Source organism: Manis javanica, chromosome 3, assembly GCF_040802235.1.
Source record: "Manis javanica isolate MJ-LG chromosome 3, MJ_LKY, whole genome shotgun sequence".
Classification (NCBI taxonomy): domain Eukaryota; kingdom Metazoa; phylum Chordata; class Mammalia; order Pholidota; family Manidae; genus Manis; species Manis javanica.
In genome coordinates, this window is record NC_133158.1 from 213,426,695 (window position 1) to 213,445,315 (window position 18,621).

Consider the following 18,621-nt stretch of genomic DNA (forward strand, 5'->3'; position numbering starts at 1 on the left):
GCTCAGAGATCCCCTGGTTCTAACCCTCCTGTCCCATCACTGTTGAGGGAACTTGCCCAAGGCCCACACCTGGCTGAGGAAGGCCCCAACCCTCAGAGGGAGGCCCTGAGATTGGCATAAAGGCCTGTCCGTGCAGTTAATGCGTTCACCACTTGGGGGCGCCGGCGTTCTCGTGGCCTCCAGAAGACGGTAGTCTGATTTTCAAACCATCTGAGATCAACCCAGAAATTCTGCTTTAACAAGTACTTACTGCTTATTGAGCACTCCTGCACGCTAGACGCTGTTAGTACCTTTACGTATCACATAAAGTATTTATTTATCCTCGTAAACTCGGTGTGCACATGAAAATACGGCCCATGGATTTTAAGTCACTCGCTGAGGGTCACAGAACTGGTACGTGTGCTTTCAGGATTCAGACCACATGTACTTGACTCCAGACCCTGGGCTTTTACACCCACCCCTGTCCCTCCTAAAGGGTGGAAACCTGAAACCTGGAAACCCCACACAGCCTGGGTGTAGGTCCCATTCCAAGATGAAGTCCTTCAACATCTTTCTAGAGGTTGGGGAGAATCCTTGGTGGCAAATACTCCCAATTCTCCCAATTCAGACATGATAGAAGGCCTGGAAACACTGGGGAACAGGTGTCATATGCCCCAAAGAGGAGCGCTTGGAATAGACCTGGGGGCCCCACTCAGCCCTCGGTGCCCCCTAGGGGCTCTAGAGACACATGAAACCCCCAGATGCAGTTCAGTACCCCCAAACGGTCATTGGCAGGTCATTCCTCACGGATCCTACTGCTTTTCTTCTTCCCTTCCTTTCTTGCTGTCTTAGAGGTGGCTGTATATTAATCAGTTTTCAAGTGCATTTTAACTTTAACCCTTTGGAGAAATCGGGGGCACAAAGGAAGAGGGTGGAATTGGCTCCATGGCCCTTACGAAGCTGGGTGCTGACCCCCTTAGTGCTGAGGCACAGGTTCCTGTGGGCGTTGCGGGTGCCCCCCCATGCAGGAGGTGAATAGTAACTAAAACATACTGAGATAATACTGTAAACCAAACCTGGTGCTGACCGATTTATGTGAATCATCTCAACAAATCCCACAGTAGACCAGTGAGGTAGGCATTTCACTCCATTTTACAGATGAAGCTACTGAGGTACAGAAAGGTTACATTCCTTGCCCAAGCTCTGCCTGCTGAGCAGCGGCATTTGGACCCAGGCGGTCTGATGCAGGCATAGCGTTCTTCACTGCTATTCTGTAATTACTCTTCTGAGGTTTGCTTTTTCCAGGCAGGTTCCCCAGCCTTAGTCTTAGAGCGATGATCACACCGCACTTGCACAGCATTTTACTGCTTGACTGTTTTGTATCCAATATCTCACTTAATCATTCATTAAAAGAATATTTATTGCGTGCCTGCCAACTGCCGAGCATTGTGCTCAGTCCCTGGTGCTCCAAGTGTGGTCCTCGGACCAGCTTCCGCAGGAGCAACACCTGGGAGCTTGATCGAAAAGCAAAATCTTGGGCACTGCTACAAACCCGAGTCAGAATCTGCATTGAAACAAGTTTCCCAGGTGACTCAAGTGCACAGTTTAGTTTGAGAAGCCCTGCTTTACAGTATTTCTGTAAGAACACCATGAAATAGATGTCCCGCTTAATACACATGTAAGTTCAAACATAGTATGACTTGCTTATCTTCCCACAGCTAATAATGAGGTGATACATGTAAAGAACTTAGAGCAGCATCTTGCACAGTGTATGTGCTCAACAATAGTAATGTCTGTTTCAAGCTGAGAGCCATTTGGTTCCCCAAGCCTACAACCATGTGGCCTCAGCAGAGCCCCCTTAGGCGCCAGCCATTCAGTTCAAGAGGTGAGGCAAGGAGAGTGGCTCTGGTTTCTTTGCCAGCTCAGCCAGAATCTACAGTGGGAAATGAAGGGCTCCAGACACTACAGGTGGGGTGCACCTGTCCCATAGCAGCGGCCATCCTGCGGTGGAGATGCTGTTCTCCAGAAGAGGACAGACATACAGGGGACCAACAAGCTCACAGGGGGTCCCTCTAAGAAACGCCCTGCCTCCCACCTCATCCCGTCTGTGCCGGGGTCCCTCTGCACCCAGGCCTTCGTAACCTTCCTCCCCTCGCGGTCGCCCCCAGCCTCCTCAGCAGAAGGCCACCTGTGCCCCCACGCCTCACTTGGCAGGCCCCAACCTGAGGAGGGCCCGGGCCCGTCTCTCGGTGCTGGCCGCGCCCTCAGGGCCCTGGAGCTCTGTGACTGCTGTCCTGGACGGTCTGGGGCATCTGCTCTGGCTCTGTCCTCTTGGGGAGCTAGCAAAACGGGAACGTACTTATTTTAAATAGTCTACTTTTTTTGTTCTTTGAAATAAAAAACAAGTACTACTTTTAAAGTAGTATTTGCTTATGGTCAAAATTCAAATAGTGATACTCAAATTATAAGTAAAAGATCGAATCCTTTCAACATTCGTTAGAATTCCTTGGCGGCCCGTTTCCTTTTCATAATTACCTCACTAGGGTTGGAAGCCTAGAAAAACCAACTCCGAGCCTTGCCTTTCCTTTGCCCGAACAAAGCTCTCCTATTCCGCAGTTAATCCGCTTCTCTCCATAACCTTATTGTCTTCGTAAGATAAACGTTCCGGGGCGCTTTGCTTCTTCGCCCCGTCTGCTCGGACTCAGCTTTCCTCCGCGCCCCTCCCACTCCCCCCTTTTATCCCGGTTACCCGACGGCCAGGCCGTGAGCGACCCCTTTAGGGCAGGAGCCCCGCACCCACCCACTGCGGGCGAGCCCCGCCTCCTGCGCTCACCCAGTGGGCGGAGCCCAGCTTCACCCGCCCCACCCTGTGGGAGGAGCCTCACGGTCATCCCGCTCTCCTCGCCGCGGGACGGAGCCCCGCGAGCGCTCCCGGGGACGAGCTCCGCGCCCACCTGCAGGCGGGCCCCGCCCCACCGACAGGCCCCGCCCCTGGGGAGCCTCGCGCGCGCCTCGCACTGCCCGCTTCGGACTGAGCCCCGCCCACAGACGGGCCCCGCCCCTACGGGCCCCGCCCCTGGGGAACCTCGTGCACGCCTCGCACTGCCCTCCTCGGACTGAGCCCCGCGCCCACCCGGTAGACCCCGCGCGGATGCGGGCGCGATTCCGGCCGCTGTGCACGGTTCCGGGCCGCCCAAGAGCCGCAAGCCAGAGCCGGTGAGTTCCGCGGCCGCCCCTCCCGAGGCGCCTCCGAGCTTTGCGCTGCCTGCGCGTTGTGGCCCCTTCCCCGCGTTCCGGCGGGGAAACCCGGAAGGCCGAACGTCCAGAAGTGGGCCTGTGGAGCGCGCGCCCTGAACGGTTTCCCCCGGGGGCTCCCCGCGCCCTCGGGTCCCGGCTCTGCGCCCGCCTCTCTCCCGGGGAAGCTGGGGGCGCTCCGAGGCAGTGATTCCCCCGCCGGGAGCAGCGGGGCCGTCCCTCCCCTGCTGCCGCTGAGTCCGGGAGGGCGGGGTTTGAGGGCAGGCTGGTTCCCCGTCGAAGGGACGTCCCTCCGGGTCTGAGCTCCAAAGGCTGTGGTCGAAGCAACTTGCTGCCAAGCTTTCTATCTACGTGAATATACCTGAAAGAAGCACAGCCGTGTGTCTAAAGATTTTAAGGATTAGGTGCATTTCGCAGGGAGGCTTTCCGGAAGGTTTCCTGGTTGGAAATGACGCGGGCCCAGAGCGCTGGTTCCCTAAAGATCGGCTGCGGCCTGGGGTGTCCTTGCAGCCCTGCTGTTTGGTCAGTATAGCCTCTTGAGTGTCTTGAAGGTCTGGTTAGGGGAAATACTGCATTTCAGGGAATCTAAGGCACTATTAAGTTTACACATTACTGAATGTGCTAATTGAACTATGAGAAAGCGTGGCTTGTAAGAGCAACCCCATTTCAGAGATTTTTAAAGTGTTTTTTAGAATTGCTGAAATGCAATGGCTACCATCATGTTAGGTACTTAGTCTTGTGGGTTTTCTGTTAACTTAGAGTTTAGTGGGCATGAGGAAACATGTTGTTAAGTAATGTGCCCTGGGTAAGGGGTGGGGCTTCTCCTGTGTCCTCGAAGCCAGGGTGCAGACCCCTCCGGCTCAAACACCTGCCTGCCTCATGCGCAAACCTGGATGGTTCGGGGCAGGGAGAGATGGAGGTCACAGATAATACTACGTCCGGGTTAAAGCGGAACCCCAGCTGTTTCTCAGTAAACAGGGATAATTACTTGTAGGTAAGCTGGATGCCTCCCTTCCCTGCTCTGAACCGACAGGCCCCTGTGTGTGCACTGTCATTCTTAGCTCCGCAAGTTGTCAAATACACACACAGCTCCCCTACTAGCAGGGGGTCCTGGGAGGCAGGGTCCACATCTGTCTTTGTGGCCCGTACAGCCTTCTCTTCCATGACCATTTCTTTCTTAAAAGGGGGGAAGTAAATCAGCAGCAGTGGGGTGGGATGATTGGTTTGGGAGGGAAGGGGAAGGGCAGAAAGCGTGAAGATGAGTTAGGGGCCCACAGCCCAGGCAGAAAGTAACATCTCACGGCACCCTCCACTGTGATCCTGTGGCAGCCACAGGATCACAGTGGAGGGTGCCGTGAGAGGACGCCTGGCACACTGTTGGTACGTAGTAAGTGTGTGCTGCTTGAGGCAAAGTGAAAGGGGCTGGAAAGGGAAACCATGCCCCGGAACCGGCCCAGCCCATAGCCTGCCGCCGCTGGCCCTTCTCTTTGAGCTGTCCCCGTCCCCAGCCATGCTTCTTGGCCATATGTACTCTTAAAGTTGGTGGCAAAAAGAAGCTGCTTGAAAGCCTGGGGCTTAGCACCCATCAGAAAGGCTAGAAACCAGCTAAGACAGTGTCTCCTTTCTCCATGTCTGCCTGCAGGGATGCCAGAAGGGCCTTCTGTGAGGAAGTTTCACCACTTGGTCTCCCCTTTTGTGGGGCAGCAGGTGATCAGGACAGGGGGCAGTAGTAAGAAGCTAATCCCTGCTGGCTTTCAGTCCTTGTGGCTCCAGGATGCCCAGGTGAGTTCATCTCTGGTGGGCTTGTGCCATACCGCACACAGAAGGGCTGGCTCCTTCGGCACATCCCGTCCTCCCCTGGAATTGATGCCAAGACGTTCATGCATTGCTTCTTGAACCCCAGGCATGATACACATTATACACTAGGGTAGCAATATGAAAATAGAATACAAAGCGGCTGGAACATGCTTTTCCTTTATACACATTTCCTAGTCTCACTTTTACTGAAACTGTTCTTTTCTTTACAATGATGGTTTGACTCACTGATCAACTTTTGTGTCAGTGGTCCATTTTTACTGACTATAGCTTTTTTATTGCGAGTTCTCTTATGGCCATTACTTCTGTCAAATCCATTTTTGGGGCTGGTGAGAGGTACTGAATTTTATAATGTGTTGTCTTTAGCTGCTGTCAGTTTGTGTGTGACACATGTGGGCGTGTGCTGATTATTTCTCACAAAGTATTATGAATCGAATACTACTGGAGACAATTTGTGTGTATTTCTTAGCTAATCCACGAAAACATGGGGAGCGTTTCTCCTCAGAAATCCTAGGGTGGCCCTGCTGTCTGGCTTGGATCTGTTTCATTGCCAGTCTGATCTTCCACTTGCTCGCAGTCACCTTGTGAAATCATGTCCTAACTGCCCACGCCACTGAAGCAAAGAGCAAAAGCCAAATCTAAAATACATAACTTGGGAAAGCTTCATGGACGAGGCACGAAGGGAGAAATGTGCATTGGTTAAATGTCTGCATGTACCTCTTCCTCTCTTCTGGGTCCCTACAGCTCTGTAAGTTCTTTTGGGCCACTGTAACAGAACACCACGGACTGGGGGTGCTATGGGCGACTGGCATTTATTTCTCCAGCTCTGGAGATTGAGGTCTGGTGAGAGCTGGGCTCTTGGTGCATAGATGGCCATCTTCTCGCTGTATCCTCACCTGGCAGAAGGGGCGAGGGGGCTCTCTGGGGCCTCTTATATAAGGGCACTAATCCCATTCACAAGGCCTCCACATCAGGACCTAATCACCCGCCAGAGGCCCCACCTCCTAATACCACCACATTGCAGGTTAGGTTTGAACAGATGCATTTGTAGTGGACGCAGGTCTGTGCAAAGCCTTAACATCATGTTCCTTTTTTACTAGGTCCACGGAAAGAAATTATTCCTTAGATTTGATCCAGATGAAGAAATCAGGTCCCTTGGCAGCAACCCACTGCCAGAACCTCTACAAGAAGGAGAGAGGGAGGAGGCGACCAGGGAACAAAAGCAGACCTTGGGGCCCAATGGCCAGAAAACCTCTGCCCAGCCCTCCCAGTCCCTGGAGCTTGTCCCCCTTGGGGACAGTGGCTCTGAGTGTCTGGGGGCAGACAGCCCTGCGGGAGGTGCTGAGCGGTGGTTGCAGGTCCGCTTTGGCTTGTTCGGCAGCATTTGGGTGAATGAGTTCTCCAGGGCGAAGAAGGCCAACAAGAGGGGCGACTGGAGGGACCCCGTCCCCAGGTGATGGCTGGTTGGACAGGCTGGGACTGGGACTGCCTGTGCTCTGCAGGGTCGGTGGCATTCGTTGGGCCCCCATGTACAGGCTTGGGGCTGGGCTCTACGGCACGCCCCCGGGGCGGGGTGGGGGTGCTCCTATCTGCTCTCCAGCAGCCTGCTTCCTAGGACAGGTACATTCCTTGTACCCGTAATGGAAAGGAGACTGGGCTGCATCCAGAGAGGGCTGGTAATATCCCGAGGCAGCCAAGCACAGGGGGAGAACGTGCCCAGTAAACTTGGCCCTTGAGGATGGGGGGCAGAATCTGCAGAACATTATGGCTTGACTCGTGCACTCTGAATTTAGGGACAGAATTGTCCCCATTTGTAATCTGTTTAATGTTGAGAAGACTGTCCTGGTGCACAGAGCTCTCTATCCATGTTCAGGAAGATTTCCCGAGTGTGGGTGGAGTCCCAGAGGAGTCATTGCTGGTCATAGAGAGTGACCCTCATTATGGCCTTGCTCAGCCAATTGTCACTAGCATTCAGCTGTGTGTGCACTTGTTATCAATTTGTAGGGTCTTTTAGATAATGTGCTTTGTGATATGTGGTGTCAGTATTACTACGAGTCCGTGCACTTTGATGGTGTTTGTGCCTTTTTGCATTTGGGATTTTTAATTTTTAAATAGTCAGTGGTCAGTATTTCTTTTGCTAGTCCTGAAGTTTTCCTCTCTTGCTACAGAAGGCCCCTTCTACCCAAAAGTCAACCTACTTTTCTAAAGTTTCATAATTATATCTTTCCATGTTCAAAACTGCCCTCTTTATTTGTGGTATGATGCAGAACAGGCAGATGCTTGGACTGTAAAAATAACTCAGACTGTCTAAAATGCGGAGGGATTTTTTTGGCTCATGTAACGTGAGTTCAGAGGGAGGTGGGCTTTGGTGTTGACTCAGTTCCTGGCTTTTGGCTTCATGTTCCCGTGGTTCTCCTGTGTCTGCCCTTCCCCACTTGTTGGTTTTGTCCTTAGTTTCGCAGCAGGAGGCTCTTGCAGGTTCAGGCATTATGTCCACACAAGAGAAGAGAGAAAAGGAAGAGAGAGGATCATTTCTAGAGGTTCAGATGAGCAAAGAGCTTTCTCCGAAACCCCCAGCAAAGCCCTTGCTGCCTGAAGCCAGCTCACAGGCAGATTCTGAGTTAGCCACCGGCGAGGGCGGTTGAAATGCTCTTTGGCTGATAGGGCGCAGCCCTCGGCTTCCACGTGTGTTGTCACAGAGTTCGCATGTGGCAGTCTCTTGCTTTTCAGTTCGCTCCTTTCCCATTCTTCCTGTTTTATGCTTTGCTTCTTAATTAGGCTTGCCTTAGTTTTATCTCTATTGTTGCCCTTTCAAATAAATAAAATTGGTTTCATACATTCTATATGGAAGAGTATTTCCTAATTTTCCAAATGTTCTCTTGTTTGGGGTCCTTGTTTTGTTGTCATTTTTTTATTGCACTGCAGTCAGGACATCGGCCTGTCCATTGTCTATTTTTGGCATCTGTTAGATTTGCAGCCCAATGCAGCGTTGGTCTTTGCTCATAGTTTATGAACATGAAGGAAGATAGTAAGTTCTTTTAAAGGAAAACATTCTGTAAATGTTAGGAACAGGTTATTGCGTTGACAATTCAAATTCTTCCCATCCTTGCTTTTGTTTGTTTACTTAATACGCCCAGTGTGGGAAGTGGAGCATTAAAGTTCCCGCAGGCAGTTGTGGTTCTAGAAAGTTCCTCCCTGTCTTTCTAAGCATTTTAGTTTATGTATTTTGTGCCCTGCCACCCAAGGCATCAAGGCCCCTGACCCCCCCTCCCCCCGGGCTCTGCAGCTTCATTACTAACCGCAGCAGACCCCCTCCCTGCCTTCGGTCTTGAATTCTGCTTTTCCTGATGCTAACAGTGCCGCTCTGTGTTCGGTTGGTGCATCTCTTGGTCTCTACCCACTTACTTGTAGGTATGTTTTTTTCACCTATTTTAGGTGTGTTTCTTACAAACAGAGAATGGCTGGCTTTTGTATCTTTCTAAACTCAAACGGGAGCGCTATTTTGAAAAGGGGTACCTGTGTTATTTGGACTTGGTAACATTTGCCATTTTATTGTGTCTTGTTTCCTTTTCTTCTGTTGAATTTATCAAGTTTCTTCCTTTATTTACCCCGTTAATTTGGAAATGCTGCTATTCATCTTCAGTCTGTTGGTAATAGTCTTATCTTTTTTTTTTCCGGGTTAATAACTGTCAAATCTGTAAGACCATTACATCAACAATCCTTCCTCTCCCTTGTTATTGAAACTGGTTTTTTGCTCACCGTCCACTCCTCTGAAAGGAGACCTTTGAATTTGTGAAAATTGGTCAAGGGACGCCTCAGTGACACGTCGTGGGGAGGCCTGCAGGGGGAGCTCTAAGGCCCACCACTCCTGGTCAACTGGGGACCCCAGGGGAGGAAGAGGCAGGGCCTTACCACTTACACTGTTTTGGCTATTTTACCTCCTAGTAGGAGGAGGGAAAAATTTCTGCCTCCCCCGGCAACAGTCCAGCCAGTGACTGACTGTGGCAACCCCGCCAGTGAGCAGCCCCAACACCTGGGACTCCCCAGTTTCCTCTGATGGACTTTGTGCTTAGAACAGCCCCCAACCTCTTTCCCTTTCCTCATAAAGAGCCTCCTCTCCGTTGTTCTCGGGTCATACTTGTGGTTTTGCCATAGCTTGTCCAGAGTATCAGTGCTGCACGATTCCTGAAAAAAAACCATTTTGCTGGGGAAACAACTGACAGCTTTATTTTTCCGATCAGCTAACTATTTTCACTTCACTACTTTGCTTTCATGTCCACCCCTTCTCGTGTATTTGCTTAGTTCAAAATTTTAGTTTCAGATTTTTAAATCACCTGTATTACATTATTAATTATGTATGACCAAATTAACGATTAGAAACATGTTAAAATAGGTATCTTGCGTTTCGAGAGTTCTTCTGGTATTCCAGTTCTCAGTGGCACGCTCATAATCACAGTCCGTTTCAGCCTCACAGTAAAGGGCACAGAACCCAGCCATCCTTCGCCTCTCCCCCTGGCCGGAGATCCTTGCTCATTGCATTTCCATGGGGTGCATATTTTTCCCTGAGTCATGGCCTCTGGTACTATGCGGAGAGGTTTTCCTGAACCCCTGCTGCTCCGAAGTCCTCCTTTTATGTCCGCGTGAGACACCGGACTCTTCTTCAGGTGTGGGGTCTGTCGGGCTGATTATCTTCTCTTACAGTGCTGTTTCTGCATCCGAGCTGACAGGGTGTCTCCTCTGCCCTTGCTCTCGGGAAGCCCAGGGGAGTGGGTGCTGGTGTGACTGCTGCCTGGGGCTGGGAGTGGTGCCTCTTGGCCTGCAGGTCTCTGCCCTCCTTCCTAGCTGCCCAGTGTCTGTGTTAGTAGCCGCACCTCCGGAGCATTAGCCTTCCCTAAGGTCCCCACATTGTCTCCAGTGAACATGCACTGCTACGATCAGAAAAAGGGGGGAATAATGTATGTGTTTTGTTTTAATTACTTCATTTAGTCCTGGGATGTTTATGGTTCTGGCCAAGCTGTCTGTTTTCTCTTTGGAGACCTCAGCTTTCCTGGGTTCATCTTGTCTGTGGAATGGGAGCTGTGTGTGCGTGTGACCTGACAATTCTGTTGTAACTGTGCACTTAAGACACTTCTTTTCTCCCCAGGTTGGTCCTGCATTTTGGCAGTGGTGGCTTCCTGGCATTTTACAATTGTCAGATGTCTTGGGGCTCTTCCCCAGTGGTCATTCCCACCTCTGACATCTTGTCTGGAAAGTTCCATCGAGGACAAGCCTTGGAAGCTCTGGGCCAGGAGCAGCCTGTCTGCTATACACTGTTGGACCAAAGATACTTCTCAGGCCTAGGTATGACCGATGGGAAAGGGAGGGCCCCATGGAGCTGTTTAATGAAAAGCCCCATCCCGGAGGCCCCAAGCTGCAGCCCGCCCCAGGTGTACCACCACTGCTGGTCGTGGGGCAATCACTTCATCTCTTTGGCTTCACTGCCCTCATTTTTAAAACAAGGGAGTTCAGTTAGGCAATTTCTAACTTCCTAGCTCCAGAATTCACAGCCTAATTGTAAATCAGCTGTCATGTGCCTGATGGCCATGTCAGCATGCAGCCGCCTAAAGGACAGGGTCGTGTCTCATTTCCTGGATTTTCCTCTGCCTGGTGCCGTGCCTGGCACCCAAGAGGTGCTTGATCAGTACCTGCCAGGAGCCAAAGGCCTTGCAGGTTGCTAACGGGGCCCCTTTTGGGCAGATGGAGCTGCCTGCTGGTCAGAGCACAGGTGTCTTGTGACATGCGTGACGAAGGTGCCCTCCCTGCGCAGGTGTCCTGAGATGTGAACTGAGCATTTGAGGTGGTGGCAGAGCTGAGCAGTTTGAAAACTAGAACAGCTGGTTAGCTGGCCTACAGAAACAGCGTCACAACCACAGCAGGGCACTAAGTGTACTGTGACTGGCTGCCTGGGCAGTGGGGAGTGGTGCCCGCAGTGTGGCGCACCTCACGGGTGAGGAGGAGGCCCGGCGGCTCACCAGGCAGGGCTTGCCTTCTTGTGGTAGAAGCATGGGAGCCCCTACACCGTGAGAAGCCAGGGCCTCCAGAAGTGGCCTTTGGAGTTGCAGGAGCTAAAGCCCTAACTAGTCATTATTGCCAACAAAAATAATAGCAGACACTCAAGTGACTCTGACGTTCGGGCCCATGGCTTCATCCTCACTGTTACTCCAGAGGATAGTAGCTCAGTTAGTGTGCCCTTTGTTCAGATGCAGAAGCCGAAGCAAAGGATCCCCTGCTAGTAAGTAGTGTGGCTGAAACGTGAATGCGGGTCACCCGCCAGTGATGGGTGAGGAGCCGTGTGATTATGAAGCTCCGGAGAGGGCAGCCGTGGCGTTCCTCTGCCCACGTGCACGGAATGCTTGCCCTCTACTGAGCTCACCTTCTCTCCTTAAAGGGATCATTGTTAATGGCAGCAAGGCTGGGCTCAGTTTACTGTAACTTCAGATAAAGTGTGATAAACGCCTGGTAGAGGTGAAAGAAAAGGCACGGTTGGGACATTTTGAAGAGAGTTACTGATTCTGGAAGGAGGGATCACAGCTGCCATCACAAAGGCAGGAAGGAATAGAAAAATAACGACATAAAACCTTGTAAACACTCTCTATATTTAGGCATTATGCTTGACATTTTAAATAATAACAGCTCATATTTCCTGAGTATTCTCTAAGGACCAGCTACACTGCTCAGCATTTGTGTGCATGCATGTGTGTGTGTGTGCAAGGGAATTCTCACTGCTCGCAAAAACCAGGTAACCTATCCCAGTTTAACAGGTAAGGAAACTGAGAGGTAAAGAAGGTAGGGAACTTGCCAGGGTCACATAACCAGCATCCAGTTGAGCTGGGATTCAAATCCAGGCAGTCAGTTTGCAGAGCCTGTTTTGATAACCTTTTGCTATCATGTGGGCCATGTCTGAGTTTTATTTCATTTCATCTTCGCAACAACTGTAAAGGTGTTAGCAAGCCTGCTTTGCAGATGGAAAGGTTGACTCAAAATAGGCAACTTGCCCAAGAGCCCTCGTACCCCTCGGAGAAGCTCCAGGCCTTCCCGAGACACTCCCTAGCTGCCGGGTGCTGTGTTCCCATGGCGGACTGGTTTCATTGTGGACACGGCCTGTGTCCTTTCTGACCTCTCCTTGCTTTCTTCCAGGGAACATCATTAAGAACGAAGCCTTATACAGAGCTGGGATCCACCCGCTCTCTCTGGGCTCTCTCCTCGGTCCTCCTCATCTTGAGGCCCTCTTGGATCACGTGGTAGAGTTCAGTGCGGACTGGCTTCAGGGCAAATTCCAGGGCAAACAGCAGCACACACAGATCTACCAGAAGGAGCGGTGCCCTGTTGGGCACCAAGTCAGGAAGGAAGCATTTGGACCCCCAGGTGGCTTCCAGAGGCTCACCTGGTGGTGCCCACAGTGCCAGCCCCGGGTGCCACCTGACAAGCCGGAGCAGCCCAGCTCCCCCAGGTCACCTGGGCCCTTTCTTCATGGGACCTTTTCCTTAAGGGATAGTGATGCCTGAACGTTAAGAGAGGAGGTGTGGGTAAGGACTGGGCCTGGGTCCAGGAACCGGAGGGTAGGGTGGTCGGGGGATGTCACTCATCTCGGGGGTGGTGTCTAATGTACAGGGGTCACAGGTTCAGTGTGTCCTTTTCTAGTTTTGGTTCATTCTTCCTGCCTAATACTACCACTGTGAGGGAGGGAAAAAATCACGGCAACAGCTCGGGGCAGAACTCCCCGTGGGGCAGTGAGAACGAAGTGCCTGGCCAATGCTGTGCCCCCAGAAGACTTTTTTTTTTTTTTTTTTGTAAACTGGTGGTTTTTAAGGCCCTCCATTTGAGAAACGGGAAGATGTGTTGTCTCTCTCTGTTCCCCTCGAGGGGTCCAGGGGTGAAGATGGACTTTAATGGGAGTAGTGGTCAGATCCAGCCTGGCTCCTTTCCCCGGGACGGAGCCGCCAGAAGGGAGCAGGGGACCAGGGACCTGGCCGCCTTCCTGCTGTGCTCAGAGGCTTTAGGTAAAAGCCCCTCATTTCTTCCTGAATGTGAAATATTTGTAATTATTGGTATGTTGAACAGTGTAGGAAATAAGGTTGTTAGTGACAGCCAGAAACTAGGACGGTGACATGAAAATAAAGCTCTTTGTTATTTTCTTTTGTCATCTTTTATTTGGCACTTAAGGCTCTTAATGCTGTAAGTAACTGAGCTCCTTGTAGAGGTGGCTGGTAGAATTTGCAAGGGAACCTGACGCATCCACTGAGGGAGCAGAGCAGGGGGTGAGCACACGGCGCGCTCTGCCGCTTGGTGCACTGCGCTGGTGAAACACCAGTGAGTTCACGTCTGTTGCCCCAGACTGTGGCCTGTCAAAGAGTCACATGTGTGAGCAAAACTGTCAACAGTGGCTGTTATTTCCAGCTGTCCTTGACTCTTCTTTGTCTTAAGTCATTGAGAGTTGCTAACAGTGGGAAGCCACTTTACAACAGACCTATGTGCTGTGTAAGAGCTGCCTATACACTGCTGACCCTGTAGTTCTGGCTGTGTAATCTACAAACCCCCATGGGGGAAGGGACTCACTGTCTTTGTTTTATTGATGAGGAGACTGAAGTCTAGAGAAGTCTCATTAAGTTCACACAGTTCACTAGAGCCAAGGGTGCACACTTATCACCAACATCCTGGCTGACATTAGGGGCACGTCTCGAAGTAGCCACGTTGCTTTTGATCCATCAGCTCTTGAGTATCTGATCCATGCATCAGCTTTGATGACTCACAGATGAAGGGTCCTGTGACCAAATAATGCTGTATCTCTCCTCTTGGAGCTCTATGGAGCACCTAAAGCCTCCAGGAAATTCTGCAGTAAAGCAAACTATTTTCTTTATTCTGCTTCTGAACCTTACTTTACTGTGAAAGCCCTGTTACCTTTACTGCTCTTTGGAACACGGTGCAGAAGATGCTGTTATAACCCATTAGGACCCAAAACTTCTCCAAGTGTCATTTGAATCTGTTCAAAGATCTGTCCACTGTGTTCTCTCCAGATCATTCCAGATTATTGCCTACAACCGGTGTCAGCGATCCCTGGTAGACGTGATGTCCCTACGTCTAACCTAAGTCCATCCAGCGGTCCTTGTGCCACTTTTGCATATCCTGCACCTTCATTCCTCAGGGACTCCACAGCACTGCCGATTCTTTGGCCTCAAGCTATGTGTTAGACATCTGGGGCTGCTGCCTAACAAAACAGGAGGCCTTAAACACCAGACATTTATTTCTCAGAGTTCTGCAGGCTGGCAGTCCAAGGTCAATGCCAGGGAGTTTGCTGGTGTCCCTGGCTTGCAGCTCCCTCCCCGTGTCCTCACATGGCTGCCTCTCTGGGTGCCGGCGCTCCTGGTGTCTCTTCCTCTTTTTTGAAGGATACTAGTCCTGTTGGGTCAGGGACCCACTCTTACAACCTCATTTAACTTTAATCACCTCTTTAAATACCCTATTTTCATATATACTCATCATGGCTTAGTGTGTGTGTGTTGGGGAGGGGGGCATGGCATGTAAGAGAGGTGGATAAAATTCAGTCCGTAACACTCAATAAAGGGGTTTTAGAGAAAATCTTCAACTTCTCAGAGGCCATCTCTCTCTGCCTATATTTTTTTATTTATTTAAGTTTTTCTTAAGGTACTATTGATATACACTTACGAAGATTTCACATGAAAAAACAATGTAGTTACTACATGCCTATTTTTTTTTAAAACTTAGTTTTAAAACCCCACTTCTAGACCAGATGCTGTGAAAGTATTTTGAGTAATAGATTGCTATTTGTATCTAGAAGAATATACCTATGCACTCTTGCACATATGCCTATACATATTTATGTGAAAATATGTATGTGTGTGTGTGTGTGTGTATGTATAAATGTTTTCCCTTAATTTATATTTACCTTTCTAACTCATGAGATCAGATAAGCATGAAATGCTAGGCATAAGCTGGGGCAAAGACAGTGCCTATAAGTCAACATTTTATCAGAAAAGTGGGGTCCAGGGTACAGGAGGGGACAGGATAGGGAGGCTGTACAGACATGGCGGGCTGGTGCCACTGCACCCACTGTGACTCGTAGGAAAGGAGAGAAAAATGCTACATTTTTTAAGAGAAGCGTTGGCTTAGAAACAGCAGTGGAAGTGGGAAGGAGGAGGAGGCCAGGGTCAGCCCAGGACGGGCTCTGTAGGTGTCAGCTGGTGTGATATGTGGATGAGGGCCGAGGCCGAGGGGCCGGAGATGGCCCAGGTGCACCTGAGAGCTGGAGGTGGCCACCCACTGGTTGCTGCTGGGTGGGGGAGGATCAATAGGGAGAGATAAGTAGGGTTTGTGGGCGAAGGCCAGATGAGACGTGTTGATCTTGACTGTGGGGACCACAAAATTAAGAAGTAGGCCCCCCACAGATGCAGGCTGGGCTGGGGGCACCGATTCAGGAGCTGTCCTCATGGCACGGTGGTCAGTCACGTAGCAGGTGGAAAGATGGACATTACATTGGAAACTTGAAGAAAGTCTTGTATTTAAGGGACAAGAGAAAAAGAAGCCAATGAGAAATCAGCAGATTCTAGGGGAAAGGTTTATCTCATGAGCTGGAGTTTCATGATTGACATTGTGAAAAACTGGTATTTAATACTAGATTTCAGTGGCCCTAGCCATTCAGTAATTATTTCTGTCTCATAAACTCTAGGCTTGGGAATACAAGACTAAAGACACGAAACCCCTATATGAAAAGGAGGAGGCCAGCTTATTGCAGTAGTGTTAAGAGTGTTTCAGTAGGTTTGGGGAAGTGCTGTATGAGGGTAGGGGGGACAAGTGGCTGCCCACCTCATTCACAAGTTCCAGTACAGTCCTGATTTCAGGCATTGCAATTCAACGAAAAGTAGTAGAGGCTTGTTAGGTGGCATACGAGCGCTGTGCCAAGTGTTAGTGTAAACATGATCTCTGACCTTAATTTAAGGGTTCGCAATGAGGCAGGGACAGACGAGAGAACGTCAGGATGAGAGTAACCACTGAAGACCATCTGTGTACGGAGACGGAGGGGGGGGGGCGGGAATGAAGACCATTGGAATAAGAACAAATGAGGCCCCTTGTTCAGAGCTTGCAAAAGCAAGGGTGTCCCCCGAGTGTCACTTCTCATTTGCATTTGGCAGACTCAGAGGCCGGCCAGGAGAGGGAACTTCATGGTGAAGGCAAGGCAGGCCTCAGGTGTGCTCTGATTGGAGGGGAGGGGAGCTGGAGCAGGCTGCCTAGAAGCCGGTGTCTTTTGTGATTGGCTTGGGGAACGTATTTGGCGCTCTGTGGTTGGTCCTGAGTTAGAAATAGGGGCAAAGTGTAGAGAAGCCATTTAACGAAGTCCTGACCATACCGGGCCTATGGCAGCAGAGGTTATAGGTCAGAGTTCTGCTGTTGTCTGTGGCCTGGCCGTTGTCCACTGGTAAATGCAGGGCACTGAGCTCAGACCCGGGGAGCTGCTTTAGGCTCTAGTCATGTCCCTAATAAATAGCACTGTCACATTGGCCTTGTCTGTTGGGTAAGAAATTTCCTTGGGCCCTCGAGGTTTTTCTAGCAGGTTTAAGAAACAAATTGACATGAGACAGATTAATAGAAAAAAAAAAAAGAATTACATACGTAAGGGGCAGCCATAGACAAGGATTCTGAAGAAAGGGAAAGTGAGGTGTATAGGACATGCTGACAAGGAGATAGTGGAGGGGTGGGCTGCAGCTTCAAGAGAGGAGGGAAGCAATCCACAGGATGAGGAAAAGAGACAACGTTTGGTAAACGAAATGTAGAAACAATGAGGCACAGAAACATTTTAACAGACTTGCTCACATTCCTTTCTGTCTGCCCCGAGTTTATATTATAATCTAGCTCTCTGGCAATAGCTCTCCTCCTGTCAGTTCCTCCGTCTAAATTATTTTTATGGGGTAGGACGTCCAAGTACCTGGGGCCTTGGTGGTTTTCAGCTCAATTATCTGCATGCCACGATGGCACACCCTGGAGCAGCCTGCCCGTGGTCCCTGCGTCTGTTTCTTCCTCTGGTCTGGTGTCTCTGGAAGCTCCTTGGGGTGGAACCACGTCTTGCTCATCTTTGTTGTTTCCAGGGTCTGCCACGTAGTCAGTGTTCAGTAGATATTTGTTGAATGTAAAGAACAGAAAAAGGAGAGGCCAGGGAGCCTCAGAAAATGATTCCTGAAGCAGGGGATTCCGCCTGAGCTGTGATGGGTAAGCTGGGTGAAGAGAAGGAAGGCATTGGGGCAGGTGACGTGCTCTGGCCAGCGCGCCCAGGGAGTGAAGTGCTGCAGGGCTGGGTCAGGGCTTGGGAGTGGGACGTGACTGGTGGAGGCCACCATCAAAACTGGGACCGGGGGACGCAGGTACCAAATGATGAGGGAGCTTTTATTCTATGCCAGAATCCTTAATTTTATCTTGAAAGGCATATCCTTGGAGGAATTTAAAATTGAAGGATTGCAGGCAAGAGAGCAACATAGTCAAGCGGATGTTTTAGGTAAATTACTCAAGCTGTCACGTGGGAACGGATGCAAAGAGAGATCAAACTCAAAATTATTTTGTTTGGGAGAAAAGGTGTGGTTTAAACCAAGATGGGGCAGAGAAGCAAGATTAAAATGCGACATTCGTTTCTTAGGTGCTGGGAATTGATGATTTCAAACAAGTAGGGAGAGAAAGGGTTGGGGAGGGAGAGAGGATATAGGGATGGTAATTTGGACTTATCATTAGGCAACTGGGAGGCTGTTAGTGCCAGTCACGGAAGGAGCAGGTTCTCTGGGAAAGAGGACGGGCGCGTTAAGTTTGCACTGTTTGGGGACATCAGAGAGGAGGTGTCCCAGGTGCGGCCCAATTCAGAGTATTCCCTGGGCACCCAGCATGTGCCGGGCACTACTCTAGATGCTTTGGGGCGTGTTAGGGAACGAAACAAAGATCGGTCATCACTGAGCTGACATTCTGTGACAAGGGGGAACGCGTGCCGAACCTCCAGAGTAACCTGGGTTGGGCTCTGCTGTGTCGGCACACAGACCGGCAGCTGGGAAGTGGGGCTCACCCGCTCCGCAGCGGCGCGCGGACCCCGCACAGGCGGGGCGCGGCCGCGAGCCGAGCGCGTCGCCGAGGAGCCAGCGTAGCCGGCAGGACAAATACGACGACTACCCGCGTAGAGGGCTTATAGGCAGGCCCGTTGGCCCTTACAGGTGGCGGGCGCCGGCCCGCGGGCTTGGGGCGTTGGGGCTCGGTCCCCCGCGCTCGGAGCGAGCAGAAGAAAACGAAGGGCTGCCTCCCGAGAAGCACCAATCCCGTTCCGTTCGCCCGCCTACTACTTCCGCTCCAGTCAGCTCCCACGGAGTGGTCGTCACGCCAGACTCATCCCGCAGCCGATTGGCCGGCGTCTTCCTGGTGCGAGTGGCTCTGGCCAGTCAGCGCCAGTCAGCCCACCCCGCGGGTCCAAGGGAAGAGGTGCGAGAGCCAGAGGCCTGTTGAGGTGGGCGGGAACAGGGCGGGGCGCGCCGCGCTGGGCCCGCCCCCTCT

General features: G+C 51.1%; 1 protein-coding gene and 1 long non-coding RNA gene across 3 annotated transcripts; one reads left to right on the top strand and one right to left on the bottom strand.

Annotated features, from left to right (window-relative positions):
• Nucleotides 1-3,033: 3,033 nt before the first annotated feature.
• NEIL2 (nei like DNA glycosylase 2) lies at nucleotides 3,034-13,220 on the top strand. 2 transcript variants are annotated; one of them, XM_073232788.1, is made up of 6 exons: nucleotides 3,054-3,195; nucleotides 3,652-3,756; nucleotides 4,877-5,016; nucleotides 6,150-6,502; nucleotides 10,193-10,389; nucleotides 12,226-13,220. In XM_073232788.1, the coding sequence occupies exons 3-6, from the start codon at nucleotides 4,879-4,881 to the stop codon at nucleotides 12,591-12,593; spliced, it is 1,056 nt and encodes a 351-aa protein (XP_073088889.1). In that variant the 5' UTR covers nucleotides 3,054-3,195; nucleotides 3,652-3,756; nucleotides 4,877-4,878; the 3' UTR covers nucleotides 12,594-13,220. The 2 variants fall into 2 exon arrangements, with proteins under 2 accessions (XP_017524353.3, XP_073088889.1); XM_017668864.3 differs by lacking the exon at nucleotides 3,652-3,756 and having other exon boundaries at nucleotides 3,034-3,195.
• A 129-nt stretch (nucleotides 13,221-13,349) lies between these two features.
• On the bottom strand, nucleotides 13,350-18,530 carry LOC118968473 (uncharacterized). The gene is made up of 3 exons (XR_005056154.2): nucleotides 18,143-18,530; nucleotides 17,027-17,312; nucleotides 13,350-15,598 (listed from the first exon to the last, which is right to left on the bottom strand). It is a non-coding gene; the product is annotated as an uncharacterized lncRNA (long non-coding RNA).
• Between the last annotated feature and the right edge of the window lie 91 nt (nucleotides 18,531-18,621).

Excerpts from the sequence above, each read along its gene's own strand:
- NEIL2 (XM_017668864.3), top strand. The coding sequence starts at position 4,879 with ATGCCAGAAGGGCCTTCTGTGAGGAAGTTTCACCACTTGGTCTCCCCT. Across the intron at positions 5,017-6,149 it reads TGTGGCTCCAGGATGCCCAG|GTCCACGGAAAGAAATTATT; the intron begins GTGAGTTCATCT and ends CTTTTTTACTAG. Across the intron at positions 10,390-12,225 it reads AAGATACTTCTCAGGCCTAG|GGAACATCATTAAGAACGAA; the intron begins GTATGACCGATG and ends GCTTTCTTCCAG.